Below are 19,573 nucleotides of genomic sequence, written 5' to 3'. Positions count from 1 at the left end.
TCAAAAGTATTTCCCTCGAGCCCTGTGAAAATTAGTTAAAAAAAAAAAAAATACAGCCTGAATCTGTTGTTTTTCTGTGGAGCCCCTGCCTCTGCTTCCACCCACGGCAGTTGTGCTCTGGTAGACCAGACTGAATAATACAGTAGTTCTTCATTAGGCCAAATACAAGGTGTAATTACAGATAAACTGATTAAAACCAGTAGATAAAACACAATTCTAAAATGTTGAGGATTTTATTGAATATCCACATAATAATATACAAAATTTTAAACCATAAGTTTCTCGTAAGATGTGCCATGAACAAACCTTCAATTGCAGCATCACAAGTTAGTCTACTGAAACTGACTGAAGTCTGCTGCATTTATCAGATGCCTTTTCGTTGCTGTTTTCCATTTTTGCAATCCGGGATCCAAACTGCATGGCCCTCTTTGGCAGAATAGTAGAGGCTGTGAGGCCAAGCTCCTTAGCTGCAAGGCGCAAAAGTAATTTCTCACCAATTCCTCGAGGCAGAGTCAAGTCTGCTTTTTCCGAAACAGGTAGAGAGTTAAGAAACGAAACAACATCTTCATCAAGGAAAGGAAATCTAAACAGAAAATAATATTATGAAAAACTGTTATCTTGACAGGGTTTAAACTCATAAACAAATGTGTAGTGTACGAGATAACTGCCCTTAGAATACTCAATTCACACTATTCTGATCTGTAGAAAATTTGGACTTTCAAGTCAATATCCATTCCTAGAAGGAGATGCAACATAAATCTTGATGCTAACATGTTGTGAGAAACACAGAAGTGTTGTGGAGTCTTGAGGAAATGAAAGACTGAAACAGCAATAAACGTCCATAAGAAACTTCATTTAAACTTATCTGATTGGAAGTTTTAAAAGTCTTGCCCCAAAAAAATAATTTGTACTTAAATAGGAGCAAATGACAGAAATTCTGTTTTTGTGCATAGCTCCCTTAGTCACCACCAATAAAGATACTTGAAAGAGAGAAAACATAAATTATGTCGGTGCAGAACTGTTTATAAAATAGAATGTTTTTCAAGATCAGAGGATCTTTAAATGTTGAACTACTGTAAAACCTAACCTTAGTATACAGCTACACTCTGGTGCTGTGTCTAATTTTAACCTCTCAGACAAAACACATTTACACTGAAAATTCTGTTACACCATTCTAAAGGGAAAAACAAGTCACAAAAATTTAGATCGTTAATGCCTGCTGTCAGCTTTTACCTTGCTAAAAGGGCACTTCCTTCTTAAAGGTCCTTTCACATGTATCATAGATTTATAACTCTGTAGGTAACTCCCCCCCACCCCAAGATATTACACATTTTCTGCTAGTCACAAAATCACGATTGGTGCCCTAAGATCCATTTTTCAGTTTACTATACCGAAAGAAATTCTTCCCAGTGCAGAGTTAATATGCAAAAACCTCCACACTATCACTTAACTCCAATGGTGGGATCATGAGGTGGGACAAACAGGCATGAAAGGAGATGTTTTGTTTCTGGGTAAATTAAATTGGGGCTACTGGATCTAGGCTATACCAATCTAATGGTTAGGAACTCTAGTCGAGGGGTGTGGAAGGGCAGCAGCTGCTGTTCCATAGTCAGGAATAATGGCTGCAAGGAACTGCATGTATTGCAATCCCACAGCCTAGGTGGTGGGTGAAGTGTATGGATTGCATTCTCTAAAGTCCCCATATGTAGTTCCCCATACAAAGCCAGCTTACATAGGCTTTATGCAGAACAATGGCTGTTCCCCTATAAAGTGACAAAATCAACTAAATATAAGAAATATAAGGTTTCTATAAGAACACCTAACAGCATGTATGGATTAAAAAATTTTTTTGCTCCCTTCCTGAGGTTTAGAAGTCTTTTGGGCCAAGAACACTACCAAAAATGCTCAGGCCTCTCCTTCCTCCTTGTGGACATATCTATCTGCTGCCTCTTCAGTTTAAACTTTGCTGCTGCTGTTTCTGTTATGCTAAACCTGGAGAAAAGAGTGTGTGACCATAAAAACTCCTGTCTGTAACAGTAACTCCCAACAGGCCACACAAACTCACTATACCTATCACACCACATTCATCATATTTATCCATAAATGATGTAATGTAGGATCTTAAATGAACGCCAGGATCACACTGGTCATTAATATAGTTGTGAAATGGGTACACACACGCGCGCGCTCTCTCTCTCTCTCATTCACTCACTGAAAATACATTCCAAAAATGTCTGAATCAAGGCAGTGTTGATAAACAGGTTTCTACTAGACAAAGGATGTTTAGTCACCCACCTGCCTTTGTAAGTCAACACAACGAAAGCCCGTTTTGCATTTGAAGTCAACAGAAGAATATGAAAGCAACATGAAGTCAGCACACCAAGCAATAAAACTCGGGGTAGGGAGAAGGTAGGGGTCATCCTGACTCTGGAAGCCAACAATTAATTTTGCTGATACAAGGAGAAGGCAAAAAGACACCACTTTATCCTGCATGTGAGGGAATAATTGGGCACATTCATGAAAATGGGATCCAAAACGGCCCTGCTTGGCAGCACTGTAAAGGACATTTAGGAGAGATAAGACTGCTTTTAGACAGATGGTTAGACTGTTAAAGTTAAGTTTAGTCTCTAGAAAGTGTGTACCGAGTTTAATGTTACCTTGCTGACTGGACTACCCTTACTCACTGTCTCTTACATTTTAGCCTTTGATAATAAATTTAAGTTTTCACTATAATATTGCAGTGCTGTGATGATATATATGAGCTGATCCTCAGTTGAATCACACAACCTCATATATACACTGTCCCCTGGGGGATAGCAAACATGATATTTCTGTGAGTAGCCAGTGAGAGGGGCAAGATATCAAAGGGAAAATCTTCAGAACGGTTTGGGGACCGGAGTGGACCTATTCTTAAAGCAAAGGGAGGGGCCGGGCTAGCATTGTCCGGAGGAGATTGTTTTGGTGGCTAACAGACTGGAGGTGTCAGGGAGCTGATAACACTGCAAAGGGTTAAGCAACAGCAAGTCTCTCTCTTGCTGGAGGCAAAGAGGTAACAAGGTGGCTCAAAGTCCTGGGTACCCCAAGAACCATCACAGTGTGCAGGTGAGGGCACCTCAAATGAGTGCTTGTGAGGGTAACGTCATCATACTAACATGAGACTGGAAGTAAAATTTTCAGGTGGAAGTGTGATTTTCAAGTTGCTATGTCTTCTTAAGGGGTACTCTAAGCACTTTAAATTAGTACAGGCCCAATGTCTGTGTACACACACCCACACCCTAAACAAATGTCCTCATGGAATTTTTAAAAATTAAGAAAAGACAATTTTGATTTAAAATTCCACTGCAGTGCTAGAAATGGAGTTCTGAGTTGAAACTGTTTGCTGCATGTTAAAACAGTGCTACCTTGCTTCTTTTCCATGATCTCCAATAATCCTGTCATCCCGGCCAAGATTTCTAGAAGAAATGCGAGCCAGCTCCATTCCTAGTTCCTTATTCAAACCCTCTAAACCGTATTTTTTGAAGCAAACACGATGTCGGGAATATCCTGCAAGCTGCTCATCTGCTCCAATTCCTGTAAGCACAACCTACAGAAGAGTATAAAAATGGTATTTTATTATTTATCTAGGAACTGTAAAGGGGGAAAACGTTATAGATTCCCCAAATATTCAACTATAAAAATCTGAAAATAAACCCAATAAATATATTCAAACACATTTAGATTAACATAATAAAATAAGCCTGCATTTATTCATTTTTATAGATCCTGATCTTGTTCCCACTGAAGTCACTGGGAACCCTGATTTAAATTGGAGCAGGATCAGACCTGAACAGTATACACTCACGCTTTAACTCATTAAAGAAAAACAAAAAACCTGGTCTTTTACAATAAACCATTTCAGTCTATTTGGGGGAAAAAATAATTTGAACTTTTTGAAGAATTGAGATAAACTGCTAAGTAAATCACGTCACCTGAAAGACAACTAAAATAAAACCAGTATTCACATCTTTAGGTGACCCACTCTGATGCATAAGCCATTATAGGTTGTAGCACAATCTGAAAATAAAGCAAAATCCATTCAACTGTGCACTAAATCCTCTATTATTTGACTCCAACCATTTTAAACATCCCCATTAACTGGCAGCAAATAGTATAAACCTCAAAGCAGATGCAGAAGTGAACTCCAAATATGCAGCATCATTTTAAAAAACATTCATCCTTTCTCCATGCTCACTACCAAAGACAAGTGGGAGGAAAAAGAGAATTCTTGAAGTAGCTATCAAATTACTACAAGAAGTTGCCCCCTTCAAAACGGCAAGAAAAATATCAGGTGGAAACAGAGGAAAAGTTGCTCTTTAAATGACTGTTTAAAATATGTCAGAAGCCTTCAAAAAACAATCCTCACCCCTCAATAATAATAGCATTTTGTTTTGTCACATACCAACCCAAATATTGATATTGTGGGAATTACTGGATGTGGGATACCAGCACAAAACAATGCTGATTAACTAAATTTTCTGCAGATTTAAATATTTCAGATCTGTTTAGACTAGATCTGATGGTACAATTCTTCTCTACTACATCAATTCAAAAACTGAATATTCCAGGCTGAAGACTATTGCCTTTCCCAGTTCTACTGCTGTATACTCAAGCTTACAGAATAGAATAATTCCATGCCAAGGAATTGAATGCAGGAGTCCTGCATTTTTGGAACTGCAGACAGTTACACACTTATTACAACTGCAAAATTTACTTATGCTTGCTACTTGTATTGCAGCGAGCTTGGATATTTATTTTTTACTGACTACTGAAGCTAAACTACCACTTATTTTTATTGACCAACTATAAAACAAAGAAGATCTTATACCTTTGCAGAACTTTTATATGGTTTTACATCTCCCTGGGTAGTAATAAAACCTTCTCCCCTGGAAGCAAACCAAACTGCACAACCAATGCTGTCATCCAGAACGGTATCCAATGGATAAACTAAGTGGCGTATGCGCTGTTGTCTCATTCTTTTCAGTTCCTCAAGTGTAACATTAATTTCCACAAAATTCCAAGTTCTTGAAGGATTAATAGTCTCTAGTTCTTCCAGTCCTGCTCTGCCAGTGATTCGGTCAGGCACATTGAAGCAAGAAAAGTTATCAACAATTGTAGTATCAAGTTTTTTACAGCATTCCTGACAAGAATGCAATTCATGTTGTTTTTTCTGCTTGCTTTGTATTGTCTGTTCTTTAATCATGAAGGCTACGTTAAGAAGATCAATTGGTTCCTCTGAAGGAATATGTCGATCAGCTAGGGTTGCAATAAGCATAGAATCAATACCACCAGAAAACAATATTGCAACATGTGCTTTCTTGGTAGGCATACTCGGAATTTCTCCTGTTAGCTGACCTGTATCTCTAAACAGATATAAAACACGTCTCTTTACTGCTTCACTTAAAACATCAATAAGCTGTTGGACCAATTTCTTCTTGTGCTCTTCTGCAAGAAATCGATGAAGATCTTCTACAGTAACTGTACTATTAGTAATATTACGGCAATGAGAGTCAACTGAAGTTTCAGGAACTGTCCTATTCAAAGGAACAACTGGTGTTATTAGAGAAAGTTTTAACTCACTCATCGTAAGAGACACATAGGCAGGTAAATCTTTTGAAATCTGATCCAAGCCACTGAGGAATGTTTCTTCTATTGCATTTTCTCTGGAATGGTATTTCCAGGGATAGAATGTTAAAACCAAAGACTCAGATATAGCACATGCCTTAAGATCAATTTTGTAAATTCCAGATGCTGGAACTTCCTGCCATTGGTTATCAGATTCAGAAAGAGCACTTACAGACGACAAACAGAGAGCCCTGTCTAGCTCTTTATTAAACTGCCACAACAAACTACGACGACCAAAATAATCCCTTCCAAACCACAAGTAGTGTCTCGATGCTTGATAATAAATAAAAGACCACGGACCCTGAACAGATGAGAAGAGTGACAAAATATCAGATTCACTACTACATGATGAAAGATGATGAAACATAACTTCAGTGTCATTCTCTGCTGTCCCTACGTGAATTCCATTGAAGACTTCTCCATTCCAAAGAAACACATTGTTATCAATGTCTGTCAGAGGCTGGGGAGTCATCAGTCCCCTCAGGTGAAGTATATGGCCAGAAAACAAACACTGGTAGGAGAGATCAGACACAGTCTTTATCAGATGCTGGCTGCTGTTAGGTCCTCTTCTTCTTAGGTTGCACAGCAGACCATCTTTGAAGAAGCCACCAATAGTGTGCTGAACAAACAAACTGACAACACAACAAATACCACACATTGCTATATAGAATTTAAAAGGTCTATTTTCTGATTTTGGTCTTCTCTGAATTTTCTATCTCCTGATGTGCCCTCTTCAGGTCATCTAATGTGTCTGCATAAAAGAAAAGAGGAAATAAATAATCACTTAAAATTCTTTTAATAAATTCGATAAATGTGGTAGAATAATAATGAATTAGAGGGATAAACAGCAAGCTCTTTAGGGCAGGGACTGTCTTTCTGTTCTATATTTGTACTGTGCCTAGCACAATAGGATCCTGGTCCATGAAGGCCTTAAAAGCCAGAGGCTAAGCGAGCAAGGGGAGCTAACGAACAGGGGACCGCAAACAGGGGAGTTTGAGATGGGGTTTGTGGGAGGGAGACTAAATAAAATCGCTATGGTTAGGAAGGGCCGCATCGCCAGTGCCAACGTTGCTCCTGTCTCCTCCACCTGCGCCTGTATCTAGGCAGACAACCTAACCATGGATGCCTCTATGCAGATCCTGGTGTGGATCTGCAGAGACTGTGGCCTGCATTTCCCACTCACAGAAAGCCAGGCTGGGGGGGACCATCCAGTGTGAAAGGTGCCTGATGGTGGAATCTCTCAGGAAGCAGGTGGGAGAGCTACAGGAGGTGGCTAGGCTGAGGCACATCCATGCCCAGTTCCTTGGGAGTAGTCATAGGGAGACATCCAAGACTGAGGAAGCTATCCAGCTACAGAAGACTGCTGTCACACCACCGAGGGAGGAGGATATGGCTCTGTCACAGGGAGGACACTAGCTCCTGGTTAATTCTGGCAGCAGGCAGTGCTCCATCCCTACTCCCAACCCACCCACCATGGTGACTGAAAACCTTTATGCTGCCTGGGCAACAAGAGATGAGGAATCACCCCCAAAGGTGGAGGAGGAGAAGCCATGTACCCCCAAGGCTGGGAGGATCGCAGCCACCACTCCCAGGAGAAAATGTAGTGTAGTGGTGGTTGGTGACTCTTTTCTGAGGGGGTTGGAGGCACCCATCTGTCACCCTAACATGGCATCTGGGAGGTATGCTGCCTGTCAGGGGCCCATATCCGAGATGTTATGGAGAGATTGTCGAGGATCATCCCCATGCTCCCCCACTACCCCATGCTACTCATCCATGTGGGCACTAATGATACTGCGAGGTATGACCCTCAGCAGATCAGAAGTGACTACAGGGCTCTGGGAGTAAGGGTGAAGGAGTTGGGAGCGCAAGCAGTGTTCCCTTCGATCCTTCTGGTCAAGGATAGGGGCCCAGGCAGAGACAGATGCACCCTGGAGGTGAATGCCTGGCTGCGAAGATGGTGTCACCAGGAAGGCTTTGGCTTCCTTGACCATGGGATGCAGTTTTAGGAAGAAGGACTGCTAAGCAGAGATGGGGTCCACCTATCGAGGAAGGGGAAGAGCCTATTTGGATACAGACTAGCTAACCTAGTGAGGAGGGCTTTAAACTAGGTTTGAAGGGGGCAGTTGACCAAAGCCCACTGGTAAGTCAAAAACATGGAGACTGGAGAGAAGGGATTTGGGGGGAGCATGGCTTGTTATAGCAGGGATAAGGGAGAGACAAGACAGAACTGACGGTGGGGGAAATCAAATCAGTAGCTTAGATCTGTATACCAATGCGAGAAGTATGGCGAATAAACAGGAAGAGCTCAAAATGCTAGTAAATAAACACAACTATGACATAATTGGTATCACAGAGACTTGGTGGGATAATATGCATGACTGGAATATTGGTATCGAAGGATACAGTTTGCTCAGGAAGGACAGGCAGAGAAAAAAGGGAGGAGCTGTGCCTTATATATTAAAAATGTATACACTTGGACTAAGGTTGAGATGGAAATAGGAGACAGACTTGCTGAAAGTCTCTGGATAAGGATAAAAGGGGTAAAAAACAAGGGTGATGTCATGGTAGGGGTGTACTACAGACCACCTAACCAGGAAGAAGAGGTAGATGAGACTTTTTTTAAGCAACTAACAAAATCACCCAAGCACAGGACTCGGTGGTAATAGGGGACTTCAACTACCCAGACATCTGTTGGGAAAATAACACAGCAGGGCACAGATTATCGAACAAGTTCTTGGAATGTAGACAATGTCTTGGAGACAACTTTTTATTTCAGAAGGTGGAGAAAAGTACTGGGGAGAGGCTGTTCTAGATTTGATTTTAACCAATAGGGAGGAACTGGTTGAGATTTTGAAAGTGGAAGGCAGCTTGGGTGAAAGTGATCATGAAATGGTAGAGTTCATGATTTTAAGGAATGGTAGGAGAGAGAACAGCAAAATAAAGACAATGGATTTCAAGAAGGCAGACTTTAGTAAACTCAGGGAGTTGGTAGGTAAGATCCCAGTAGAAGCAAATCTAAGGGTAAAAACAATGGAAGACAGTTGGCAGTTTTTCAAGAGACATTATTAAAGGCACAAGAGCAAACTACCCCACTGCATAGGAAAGATAGGAAGTATGGCAAGAGACCACGCTGGCTTAACCAGGAGATCTTCAATGATCGGAAACTCAAAAAAGAATACTACAGAAAGTGGAAACTAGGTCAAATTACAAAGGATGAATATAAACAAATAACACAGGTATGTAGGGACAAAATTAGAAAGGCCAAGATACAAAACAAGATCAAACTAGCTAGAGACAAAGTGCAACAGGCAACGTTCTACAAATACATTAGAAGCAAGAGGAAGATCAAGGACAGGGTAGGCCCATTACTCAATGAGGGGGAAAAAACAATAACAGAAAATGTGCAAATGGCAGAGATGCTTAATGACTTCTTTGTTTTGGTGTTCACCAAGAAGGTTGGTGGTGATTGGATATCTAACATAGCGAATGTCAGTGAAGATGAGGTAGGATCAGAGGCTAAAATGGGAAAGAACAAGTTAAAAATTACTTAGACAAGTTAGATGTCTTCAAGTCACCAGGGCCTGATGAAATGCATTCTAGAATACTCAAGTAACTGACTGAGGAGATATCTGAGCCATTAGCGATTACCTTTGGAAAGTCATGGAAGATGGGAGAGATTCCAGAAGACTGGAAAAGGGAAATAAGCACAACCTGGGGAATTACAGACCAGTTATCTTAACTTCTGTACCTGGAAAGAGATGGAGAAAATAATAAAGCAATCAATTTGCAAACGCCTGGAAAATAGTAAGGTGATAAGTAACAGTCAGCTTGGATATGTCAAGAACAAATCGTATCAAACCAACCTGATACCTTTCTTTGACAGGGAAACAAGCCTTGTGTATGGGAGGAAGCAGTAGACGTGATATAGCTTGACTTTAATAAAGCTTTTGATACTGTCTCGCATGACCTTCTTATAAACAACCTAGGGCAATGCAATCTAGATGGAGCTACTATAAGAAGGGTGCATAACTGGTTGAAAAACCATTCTCTGTTAAGTCGTTATCAGAGGTTCACAGTCATGCTGGAAGAGCATAATGCGTGGGGTCCCACAGGGATCAGTTCTGGGTCAAATTCTGTTCAGTATCTTCATCAGTGATTTAGATAATAGCATAGAGAGTACACTTATAAAGTTTGCAGACGATACCAAGCTGGGAGGGGTTGCAAATGCTTTGGAAGATAGGATTATAATTCAAAATGATCTGGACAAACTGGAGAAATGATCTAAAATGAACAGGATGAAATCCAATAAGGACAAATGCAAAATACTCCACTTAGGAAGTAACAATCAGTTGCACACATACAAAATGGGAAATGACTGCCTAGGAAGGAATACTTACTGTGGAAAGGGATCTGCGGATCATAGTGGACCACAAGCTAAATATGAGTCAACAGTGTAACACTGTTGCAAAAAAAGAAGGAAACATCATTCTGGGATATACTAGTAGGAATGTTGTAAGCAAAACACAAGAAGTAATTCTTCCTCTCTACTCTGCGCTGATTAGGCCTCAATTGGAGTATTGTGTCCAATTCTGGGCGCCACCTTTCAGGAAAGATGTGGACAAATTGGAGAAGCAAGAAAAATTATTAAAGGTCTAGAAAACATGACCTATGAGGGAAGATTGAACAAACTGGGTTTATTTAGTCTGGAAAAGAGAAGACTGAGATGGGACATGATAACAGTTTTCAAGTACATAAGAGGTTGTTACAAGGAGAAGGGAGAAAAATTGTTGTTCTTAACCTCTGAAGATAGGACAAGAAGCAATGGGCAAGGATGGTTTAGGTTGGACATTAGGAAAAATTTCCTAACTGTCAGGGTGGAATACATTCCCTAGGGAGGATGTGGAATCTTCATCCTTGGAGATTTTTAAGAGCAGGTTAGACAAACACCTGTCAGGGATGGTCTAGATAATACTGAGTCATGCCATGAGTGCAGGGGACTGGACTAGATGACCTCTTGAGGTTCCTTCCAGTCCTGTGATTGGGCGTCTTAGGCACTACGATAATACAAATAATAAATAGTAATAATAATGGTTCCTGATAAGTCAGTAATTATAGCCAACAGTCCAATCAACACAAAATTTAAAGACATATAACAAGAAAATATGAAAGTGTTATGCATCAGTACCATTGCACAAATCAGCCCATTGCAGCTTTTTCCCCTTTAAAGACATTCAAATTTAGATATATATTCTTATTGTTAATGCACATTTTTGTATACATGAACTTTAAAAATTGTATGTCGTTAAATTTGCATTGATTGGGCTATTAACTATAACTCCTGACTTATCAAGTACCAAAATTATTATTTGTATTATTGTAGTGCCTAAGACTAAGAGCTTCAGTCATGGACCAGGACCCTATTGTGCTGGGTACTGTACAGGTATAGAACAAAAAGACAGCCCCAAAGAGTTTACAATCTATCTCTCTAATCTAAGTCATTATTATTGTACTGCATTTTTATATATAAGACTTTTACCAATATCAGAAGCTGGTGAACTCCTAGCTACTGTCAATATAAGATTTGCACTTTACTGCATAAACTATCTTAACTAAAGCCTTCTCAGTGTAAACTGGCTAAAAACACTCTAAGAAACAAAGAGCAAGCACCATTTGTTCCATCCAGAAATTACTGAGTTCATTTACATCTTGGAATTCATTCCACACCTGACCCTAGATTTCTCATCTACTTGATGCTTCTTGGTCTTTATTTAACCAACAAGTCTCTCTCTCTCATTCTCCCTTATCTCCAGATGCTTCTATCCTAGATCCTCGACCCTCCACACCTCCATAATCCCAAAGTCCATTCCTCCAGCCCCCAAAGGTTTTCAGTTCAACTTCAGTTTTCTTTCTTCCTTAACCCATGTTACTTTCAGACAGGTTTATTCTTCCTATATGGGACCAAATGCTGCAAGATGCTGATTGCTTCCTGAAAGGAGTTGAGGGTGCTCAGCAATTCAGAGGACTGGGCACTAGGTCTACTATAATTTTTACTGGCATCCCGTCCTACATTTTTAGGACTGGAAGCTTTTCAGTTTAAGTACTTTATCACGCATATACATAATATTGTGATTACTTTAGTCTTCTGTCCTATACAGACAAATTAAACACAGCAATCATACAGCTTTGAATAAAGCTGTTCATTTTGATCTGCAGGAGAAATCCTACACAGTTACAAATACCACCTTTAAATATTGGTAGGCAATGTGTGTTAAGAACTTACTTTTGCATTCAGATAACATTTCTGTTCTGTCTACAAGAAAGAATATGTTGCTATTGGGTTGCTGTTTATAAACTTTCTGAAAAATAAGAGGAAATTGGGATAGGTTAGGGTTAATAACAAATCCACAGCAGAAGTCTAACATGTTATCATGACAACTGTTTTATCATCCACAGCATTGTTACCTACTGCTATTTTATATTCTTCTTCCCTCAGATATGATGAGTCAAGTGCCACCATTTCAAATATAAACTAAATTGAAAGTAAACATATTTATGAATACTTAAAGTGTATGAATGGCTAACATGATATTGGCAAATATCAGGCCAAGTTAGACATTTTAATCAACAATTTAGATAAGACATTACTGAAAGTACTGACGCCAAAAGGACACACAAATTCTCATTGTTTTAAAAGGCAAGTGTCTATCAATTTACTACATTAAAAGGCATTGTACTAAAAGTACATGTACGTGATACAAATAATATAGGATAAAAGATAAAAATATTAAAAAGTTAATTCTTTGCAACACATATAATAGTTGTAAAATGTATAACAGAACGCGGTTATCATCTATACTGACAGAGTCCTGGAGTCCCTACTCACTCAAAGCTTCAGTGAGAGTTTAGAATAGATGGATTAAAAACTACAGGATTTGGCCCAACATAAATTGTATATACAGTAGAGCCTCTGTGTTACAACCTAATTGGAGACTGAGTGCAGAAAGTGGAAAAGTTCATAAAATTGAACATAAAAAAATTAGTCGGTACAGTGCCTGAGTTGCAGGATGATGCAACTGCATCATTTTCTTGTCTTTCAAACTGTAAAGCAATTTCAACACACTGAAGGCATCAGAATATAAAGGGATGATGATTCGTTCTTCATTGACATCTCTTTTGTTGTGACCCTTTGTCCCATCAAGAAAAATGGTTCATGTAACTGGTGGTTTGTAAAAACGAGGTTCTACTACACCATAAAGACAATTCTTTATCAAGTTGTATCCATGACATTCACAAAGTACACAAAGCCACAGTGAACTATTCAGTCATGGTGCTAGGGGACAAAACTTGTGGCACGAGCTTGTGATTTCATATCATACCTACTGTGCATTTAATCCTATCAGAACCGAACAGTTAACCAAAACATGAAATAGCAGTCTCAATTGGCATACTATATACACCACAAAAAAAAAAAAAAGGGGGGGGGGAAATTTGTGTGTTTGTGAAACTTCAGATGGAGAGTCCTGGAGACTGAAGTCCTCTATCCACAGAACACTTGTACCAGAAGTGGCAGGTACATGCTTTCTTACACTGCCCCTCCAATGTGCCTCAGTATCCATCCTCCATCTCTTCCATACTCTCTGCTGAAACTGCCAATGAGTCAGCCAATGGTGCCAACTCTGATGTGAACATGTCCACTAATAAGCATACCAAGAAAAAAATTGATCTTATTTGACAAGGACCCATTATCAGTCCAGAGCTATCCAGGGCTCAAACTAATTCTGCTTTTGTCATGAATTGTTTACATGTTTCTGTATAATTTACCTGCACCTTGAATGATTTATTTTTAAGAACATGTAAGTCCATTTACACTGATTGTCAATTTTTCTGTGCACTGTTGAAATTAAATAGTTGGTAGGTAATGCATCAGATCTCTCTGAAAATACAGTGTGGTCATTTATGTATGTTTTGTAGATGACATTTGTATATAGTTAACTCTATCTTTATTTTTAAAAGGGTTTTAACTTGTGCATATAAGGTAGGATTTTCACACACGCTCAATATTGGCTTAACTCTGCTCCCCTCAAAATGAATGGTAAATCTCACTCTTATTTCAAAGGAAGCAGCTAGGCCAATGGTAAGGGCTTCTGAAAATCCCACACATCATGGACACGATTAACGACAAAACAAATTGTGCTGATCCAAAGATAAACTGAATTAATTTTTCTTTTACGAACTTTAGACACTGATTAATCAGACTGATAGCCATACAGAAAAACTGGTAAATATCAGAACACAATCATTTTGAAGTAGCCATTGAAAGCTGTTTTGCTTTTCTTAGGTATTAAAGCCGGAAGCAGATATTTCCCCTTCCATGTAGGATATACATCTTTATCTTGGAGTTTTAGCCAATATAAGTTATCCTTAGAGAAAAGGAAAGTATTTATTTGCTTATCAGTGCACATAACATCTGTTTTCTCATTTCTATCTACAGCCCTTCACCTACCAATTCTTGCATAATGGTCATAAAACTCAAGGGGTTCATAGAGGAGGACAACAGCAGAGAAGGTCTTCTTTGAATTTTTTTAAAGCAACTTTAAACAACTTTTGCCTTCAAAATCTGAGAAAATCTGTGACAAATATTATGAGTTTGATGCCAAATTTGGTATTTCCCCTGATAAAAAACAATTCCTGCACAGCTTAGTTCTGAATGTAATATGGAGAGTAATTCCCTCACCACTTAGAAAATGTACAGTAGGAATTGTCTTCTTTTTGGCTTGAAGCATTGAGAAGTGTTGGAAGGGGCACACAAGTGTTTTACTTTGATCTAGGATGCGCTACACTCCATCACTACCACAAAACTGGATATGATCACTTCCTGGAAAATAAATCTTCTTTGATAAGGTGCGTAAACTAAGTTAATAATATCAATATAACAACAACTAAATGCTGTCTTAAAAAATGTCACTCATAGTGGGCATCAGCTATTTTGAAGTGTTTGTATTTGTTTTCTCATGCTTTCCCACCTTCCTTTATCTAGAGAATAAACTGCAGCAACTGCAAACACTGTCGCATTCTATCAGGTTGGAAGTGAACACGTCAAAGACTAAGTGGATGCGGAATGAGCATTCGAAGCAGGAATCATCGCTGTGAAAGGGAAAGTAATTGAGGAGGTCAACAAATATATTTATCTAGGTCAGCAGCTGAACATTCAAAGGGGAATGCAGTAGCACGAAAAAGGTGGGGCGGGAAAGTTTCAACAAAATAAAGACAACTCTAATGGATGATAAACTGCCCATGAAGAAAAGGAAAGAACTGTTTAACTCCACTGCTCTGTTAGCAATGATATAGGGAGTGGAAAGCTGGTCAACAATGAAAGTGGAGGAAGAAAAATTCACTGTCACCCAGAGAGCAATGGAAAGGCGAATCTGCAAGATATCGCTCTGTGATCATCTACCAAATGAGGAGATCAGAAGGCATACGGAGGTGACCGATGTAGTGCAGGCGATGTACAACGCAAAGTGGAGATGGACGGGTCATGTAGTCCGCAGGTAAGACAATATGTGGACAACCCGAATCAGTGACTGGATCCCCAGAGACCACAAGCGACCACTGGGCAGACCGGAAATGCGTTAGGCTGATCCCAGAACAAAACTCTTGGCCAGAAATGGAAAGAACATGTTTGTAATAGAACAGAGTGGTGTGGCATTGACTTGCGTTTGTGAAGGGACGGACGAGGACAAGCTGGACAATGGCGATTTATCTAATGCAAAAAATGAATTGCTAAAAACCACTTTGTAATCACTCACCCGGTTCTTCTTCAAGTTGGAAAGCTCATCAACTACAACTTTCTGCTCTTTAATCTGAAAAACATAACAGAACTCTAGATTTATAACAAATAAATCAGTATGTTATAACCATAGAATCATATAATATCAGGGTTGGAAGGGACCTCAGGAGGTCATCTAGTCCAACCCCCTGCTCAAAGCAGGACCAATCCCCAATTAAATCATCACCCTAGGTAACTCATTCCAGTGTTTCACCACCCTCCTAGTGAAAAAGTTTTTCCTAATATCCAACCTAAACCTCCCCCACTGCAACTTGAGACCATTACTCCTTGTTCTGTCATCAGCTACCACTGAGAAGAGTCTAGATCCATCCTCTTTGGAACCCCCTTTCAGGTAGAATCATAGAATATCAGGGTTGGAAGGGACAAACCCACTATTAACACTCCAACCCATGTTTTCAGATAGACAAACATTTGCATCTACCTTACTCTGAAGGTCCAGGAGAAATCAGATAGAAAAGTGATGGAGTAAAGAATGGAAAGTAAACTGACACATGAAAGATGTTTCCATAGCCAATATAAACATAACCAGTAAGATATCCTGGGGCATATGACTAATAGAAGCCGAAGTAAATTTTTCTGAAATTAATTTGATCTGAAAACTAGGTATCTGTAGAAGTCTGAGCCAGCAAACCAGGAGGGAGTAAATCATATTTTCAAATACCTGCTTTAGAAGGGAGGTAATTTGTATACGATCTGCATCTTTTTCTCCACAATTGCATGTGATCAGTACTGCACATCTAGGGCCTGATTCCAAAGTCTACTGAAATCAATGTGAGTCTTTCTATTGCTTTCAATGAGCTTTGCACCAGACCCTAATAAAACCTACTACTCTTGTAGATGGGGTTACTATGTAAGCAAATATGGTATGTTTTGTAAGCAACAGGCTAGGAACTAGATTCTGAATTATTCTGGTATAAATCAGAAGAATTTCACTGAGGTTAATGGAACAACAGCATATGAAAAATCTGTTTTGTGGGATCTCCTTCTTTCCAGGGGGGAAAAATGGGTCTCTTCAGGGTGACAAAGAAGTTAGAAAAATCCTGAAGCACACAACAATGCAAAGAACTGTGAAGCCAATTTTGTCAATTTCCTGGGAACATCTCAAGGGCAGGGGGAATCCTTGAAGTGCAGAGCTGCCCACACCTTCTTTCCCCGATATAGGGGTCACTGTTGGAAAAAAGACCAAAGAACCTCTACACTTCAGCTATTACAAGCTGCAAGAATGTCCCTTAGGGCCACAGGCAACTGGACATAAACTAGAACAGCACAGCATCTCCTCTATTTATGCCATGAACTGAACAGTACCTTAACTGGTTCCAGAATTTGGAAGTCACAAAGTTGGCATAAATCCACCTTTGATCCCATTCCAGTCTCTCAGGCGCTCAAACCAAAGCACACATTTTACACCAATATCCTCCACCGAGGACATGGAGAAGCAGCACATTTACAAAAGGAAAATGGAGGAGGTTCCTTGGGATTTACCAGACTTACAGACTGATGACACTACTGTCTCGACAGTAAATATTTAGTGTTTGTGAAGAATGCCAGAATGACAACTCCAGAGGCTAAAATATTTTATGTCTCCATGGAGCATATATGGGATAAGTAGCTGTAGCATAAGATAACCCACAATTCCCTGACCATTTATCTCAAGCTTGGAGTGATCAACACTAGGCATGACAAAGTAGTTCTACCAATATCTCCATTTAGCCCTGCCACTGCCAATATGGCCATTAATTAGGGCCAAATTATGGTGGAAGTTTCTCTACTGTGAAAAATAAAAAAGCCAAAAATCTCTGCTTTTTCATGGTACTGAATCTCTAATTTTTTTCTGGGGGGTAAAAATAAAGTCATCACCCTTATACTCCTGCCGCCCTGCACCCCCATTTTCACAGCAAGCGCTCAACGCCACACGATTTCCCAGAAAGTGTGTTCAGGGCCAATATAACATCCTGATTCGCTGTCGCGGCATTATGACGTTAGACCTTGCAGCGTGACATCACACCGCGAACGCTCTTGTAGTGATGACGCCAAATAAGCAGGAGGAGACCAGGCTGGTGCCCCCACTGGGCCGCGCTGCGCCCAGCCGGCAGGGGGCCCCCTCCTCCTCCCGCACGGACCCCAACCGGAACTGGACCCGCATCTATTCTGCAGAGGCCGGAACCTCCGGTCTCGCGAGGGCCGTGTGCGGGAGTGAGATTCGCGCCCCGCCCCCACCTTTCGGGTCAGCTCGTCCTTCTGGGGCAGCTTCGCCCCCTCCTCCTCTCTCCGCGGCTCCCGGCCCGACATTCCCGTCCTTACGCGTCCCGTTGCCAGGGGTGACAAGCGCGGAAACTCACACACACTGGCTGGCGCTTCCCTAATCCCACCACGTGCGGTTGGGGCCGACTACTTCCTGCAAACGCCCCGAACTGCGCAGTCGCACTACACGCAAAGCCCCGAACTGCGCCCACCTAGCCGGGCCGGTGGAGCGACAGCGCATGCGCGAGCTTCTCCGGGCATGCTCAGTAACAAGTCACGCCTCTGTACGTTTGGCCACCGCTCTTGGTGTAACTGAGCATGCGCGAATTGTCTCGAGTTGGTTGAAAAATGGTACTTGGTTTTGAAGCGCCATCAAGTTTTAAAATCCCTGGAAGGGAGCTGCGATACGGTTAAGCTTGGGAACCCCACACCTTGAGAATCCAGATTTATCGGAAAAGCTGCCCTTAGGGAGCTGTAAACAGCTGCCTCCTAAAGCAGGGATGGGCAAACTTTTTGGTCCAAGAGCCACAGCTGAGTATGGAAATTGTATGGCGGGCCATGAATGCTCACGGACTTGGGGGTTGGCATGCAGGGCTCTGGGGTGCAGGCAGAAATGAGGAGTTCAGGGCGTGGCAAAGGGTTCTGGACTGGGGCAGGGAGTGCGGGGGGAGGACTCCAGCGGGGGGTGTGGGCTCTGGGGTGGGGTTGGGGGTGGACAGTGCTCTGGGCTTGGACCAAGAAGCTCATAGGGCAGCAGGGGTCCGGGTGGCGCTTACCTCAAGCAGCTCCTGGAAACAGCAACATGTCCCCTCTCCAGCTCTTACACGGCAGTGCAGCCAGGCAGCTCTGCACACTGTCCTGTCCACAGGCGCCGCCCTTGCAGCTCCCATTGGCCAGCGTTTCTGTGAGCTGTGCAGGTGGCACTTGGGGAGGGGGCAGCATGCAGAGCCCCCTGGCTGCCCCAACGCATAGGAGCTGAAAGGCGGACATGCCGCTGCTTTCGGGAGCCGCGCAAGCCTCGGACGCTGCTCCCAGGAGAGAACTAAAGAGCTGGATTAAAATGTCTGAAGGGCCGGATGTGGCCCCTGGGCCGTAGTTTGCCCACCCCTGTCCTAGAGCCTAGGATATGTCTATACCACAATCAGAGGTGTAACTGCAGCATGTGCAGACATATCTGATCTAGCTTTAATTTAAGTATTATGAGTACCTAATGAAGGCTAAGCAGCACAGATTTCAGCATGGGCTGAATTACACAGTGGTTTCAGGTGGGCTTGTACAACCAAACTGAAGTCCATGCTGCCACATCTTCACTGACTTGCAGTGTGTGTCTACACAAACTGCAATCACTCCCCTGATTGCAGGGTAGTAATATCCTTACTTGCACACATGGTTAAGCCTTTGCAGACATGGTTTTGACATTTTGAATAAATCCCTGGTGTCCACCTAATATGTGAACATATAACTTGCCTACACTAGGGTTTAAAAAAATAACTTTTTTTCCTAGTATAAGCAAGAACAGAAAGAAAGAAATTGGTTAGAACTAGTGCTATAATTTGAGAAGATAGGCCTCAAAAGCTTGAGAATGAAAGAACCACAAATGTGTAAAAAGAAATTAAGGGAAAGATTCTAATTAGTGTTTAGAAAAAAACTGTGTTCATTTCATAGCCCTTTACCAGAAATGGACAGCAGAAATGAAGGAGTGAACCCTGCAGAAGGGTATTTGTTAAACAAGTTATATGAGTTCCTGGTTTTAAAAGCTTCCTTTTTCTTGGCTAAACCTATTATTTTAATAATTACTAATAGTAGTATATTGTTTTGCACTTC

General features: G+C 41.1%; 1 protein-coding gene across 9 annotated transcripts; it reads right to left on the bottom strand.

Moving 5' to 3' along the window:
* Positions 1 to 214: 214 nt before the first annotated feature.
* ASNSD1 (asparagine synthetase domain containing 1) lies at positions 215 to 17,989 on the bottom strand. 9 transcript variants are annotated; one of them, XM_073306166.1, is made up of 8 exons: positions 17,726 to 17,989; positions 15,468 to 15,521; positions 11,942 to 12,017; positions 9,310 to 9,409; positions 4,865 to 6,412; positions 3,402 to 3,583; positions 2,296 to 2,427; positions 215 to 583 (listed from the first exon to the last, which is right to left on the bottom strand). In XM_073306166.1, exons 5-8 carry the CDS (start codon positions 6,317 to 6,319, stop codon positions 328 to 330), a joined length of 2,025 nt encoding a protein of 674 aa, XP_073162267.1. In that variant the 5' UTR covers positions 6,320 to 6,412; positions 9,310 to 9,409; positions 11,942 to 12,017; positions 15,468 to 15,521; positions 17,726 to 17,989; the 3' UTR covers positions 215 to 327. The 9 variants fall into 9 exon arrangements, with proteins under 9 accessions (XP_073162267.1, XP_073162266.1, XP_073162268.1 ...); XM_073306165.1 differs by lacking the exon at positions 9,310 to 9,409; XM_073306167.1 differs by lacking the exon at positions 9,310 to 9,409 and having other exon boundaries at positions 17,848 to 17,989.
* Positions 17,990 to 19,573: the final 1,584 nt, after the last annotated feature.

Source organism: Lepidochelys kempii, chromosome 11 (genome assembly GCF_965140285.1).
Source record: "Lepidochelys kempii isolate rLepKem1 chromosome 11, rLepKem1.hap1, whole genome shotgun sequence".
NCBI lineage: Eukaryota > Metazoa > Chordata > Testudines > Cheloniidae > Lepidochelys > Lepidochelys kempii.
Note: the sequence above shows the minus strand (reverse complement) of the source record. Positions and strands in the feature narration are given on the sequence as shown.

Bases quoted from the DNA above. Each gene is read 5' to 3' on its own strand.
- ASNSD1 (XM_073306166.1), bottom strand. From the start codon at position 6,319: ATGTGTGGTATTTGTTGTGTTGTCAGTTTGTTTGTTCAGCACACTATT. The intron at 3,584-4,864 runs GTATAAGATCTT...ACTCTTCTGTAG, and splicing joins CATATAAAAGTTCTGCAAAG to GTTGTGCTTACAGGAATTGG. The intron at 2,428-3,401 runs GTAGCACTGTTT...GTTGGCTTCCAG, and splicing joins GATCATGGAAAAGAAGCAAG to AGTCAGGATGACCCCTACCT.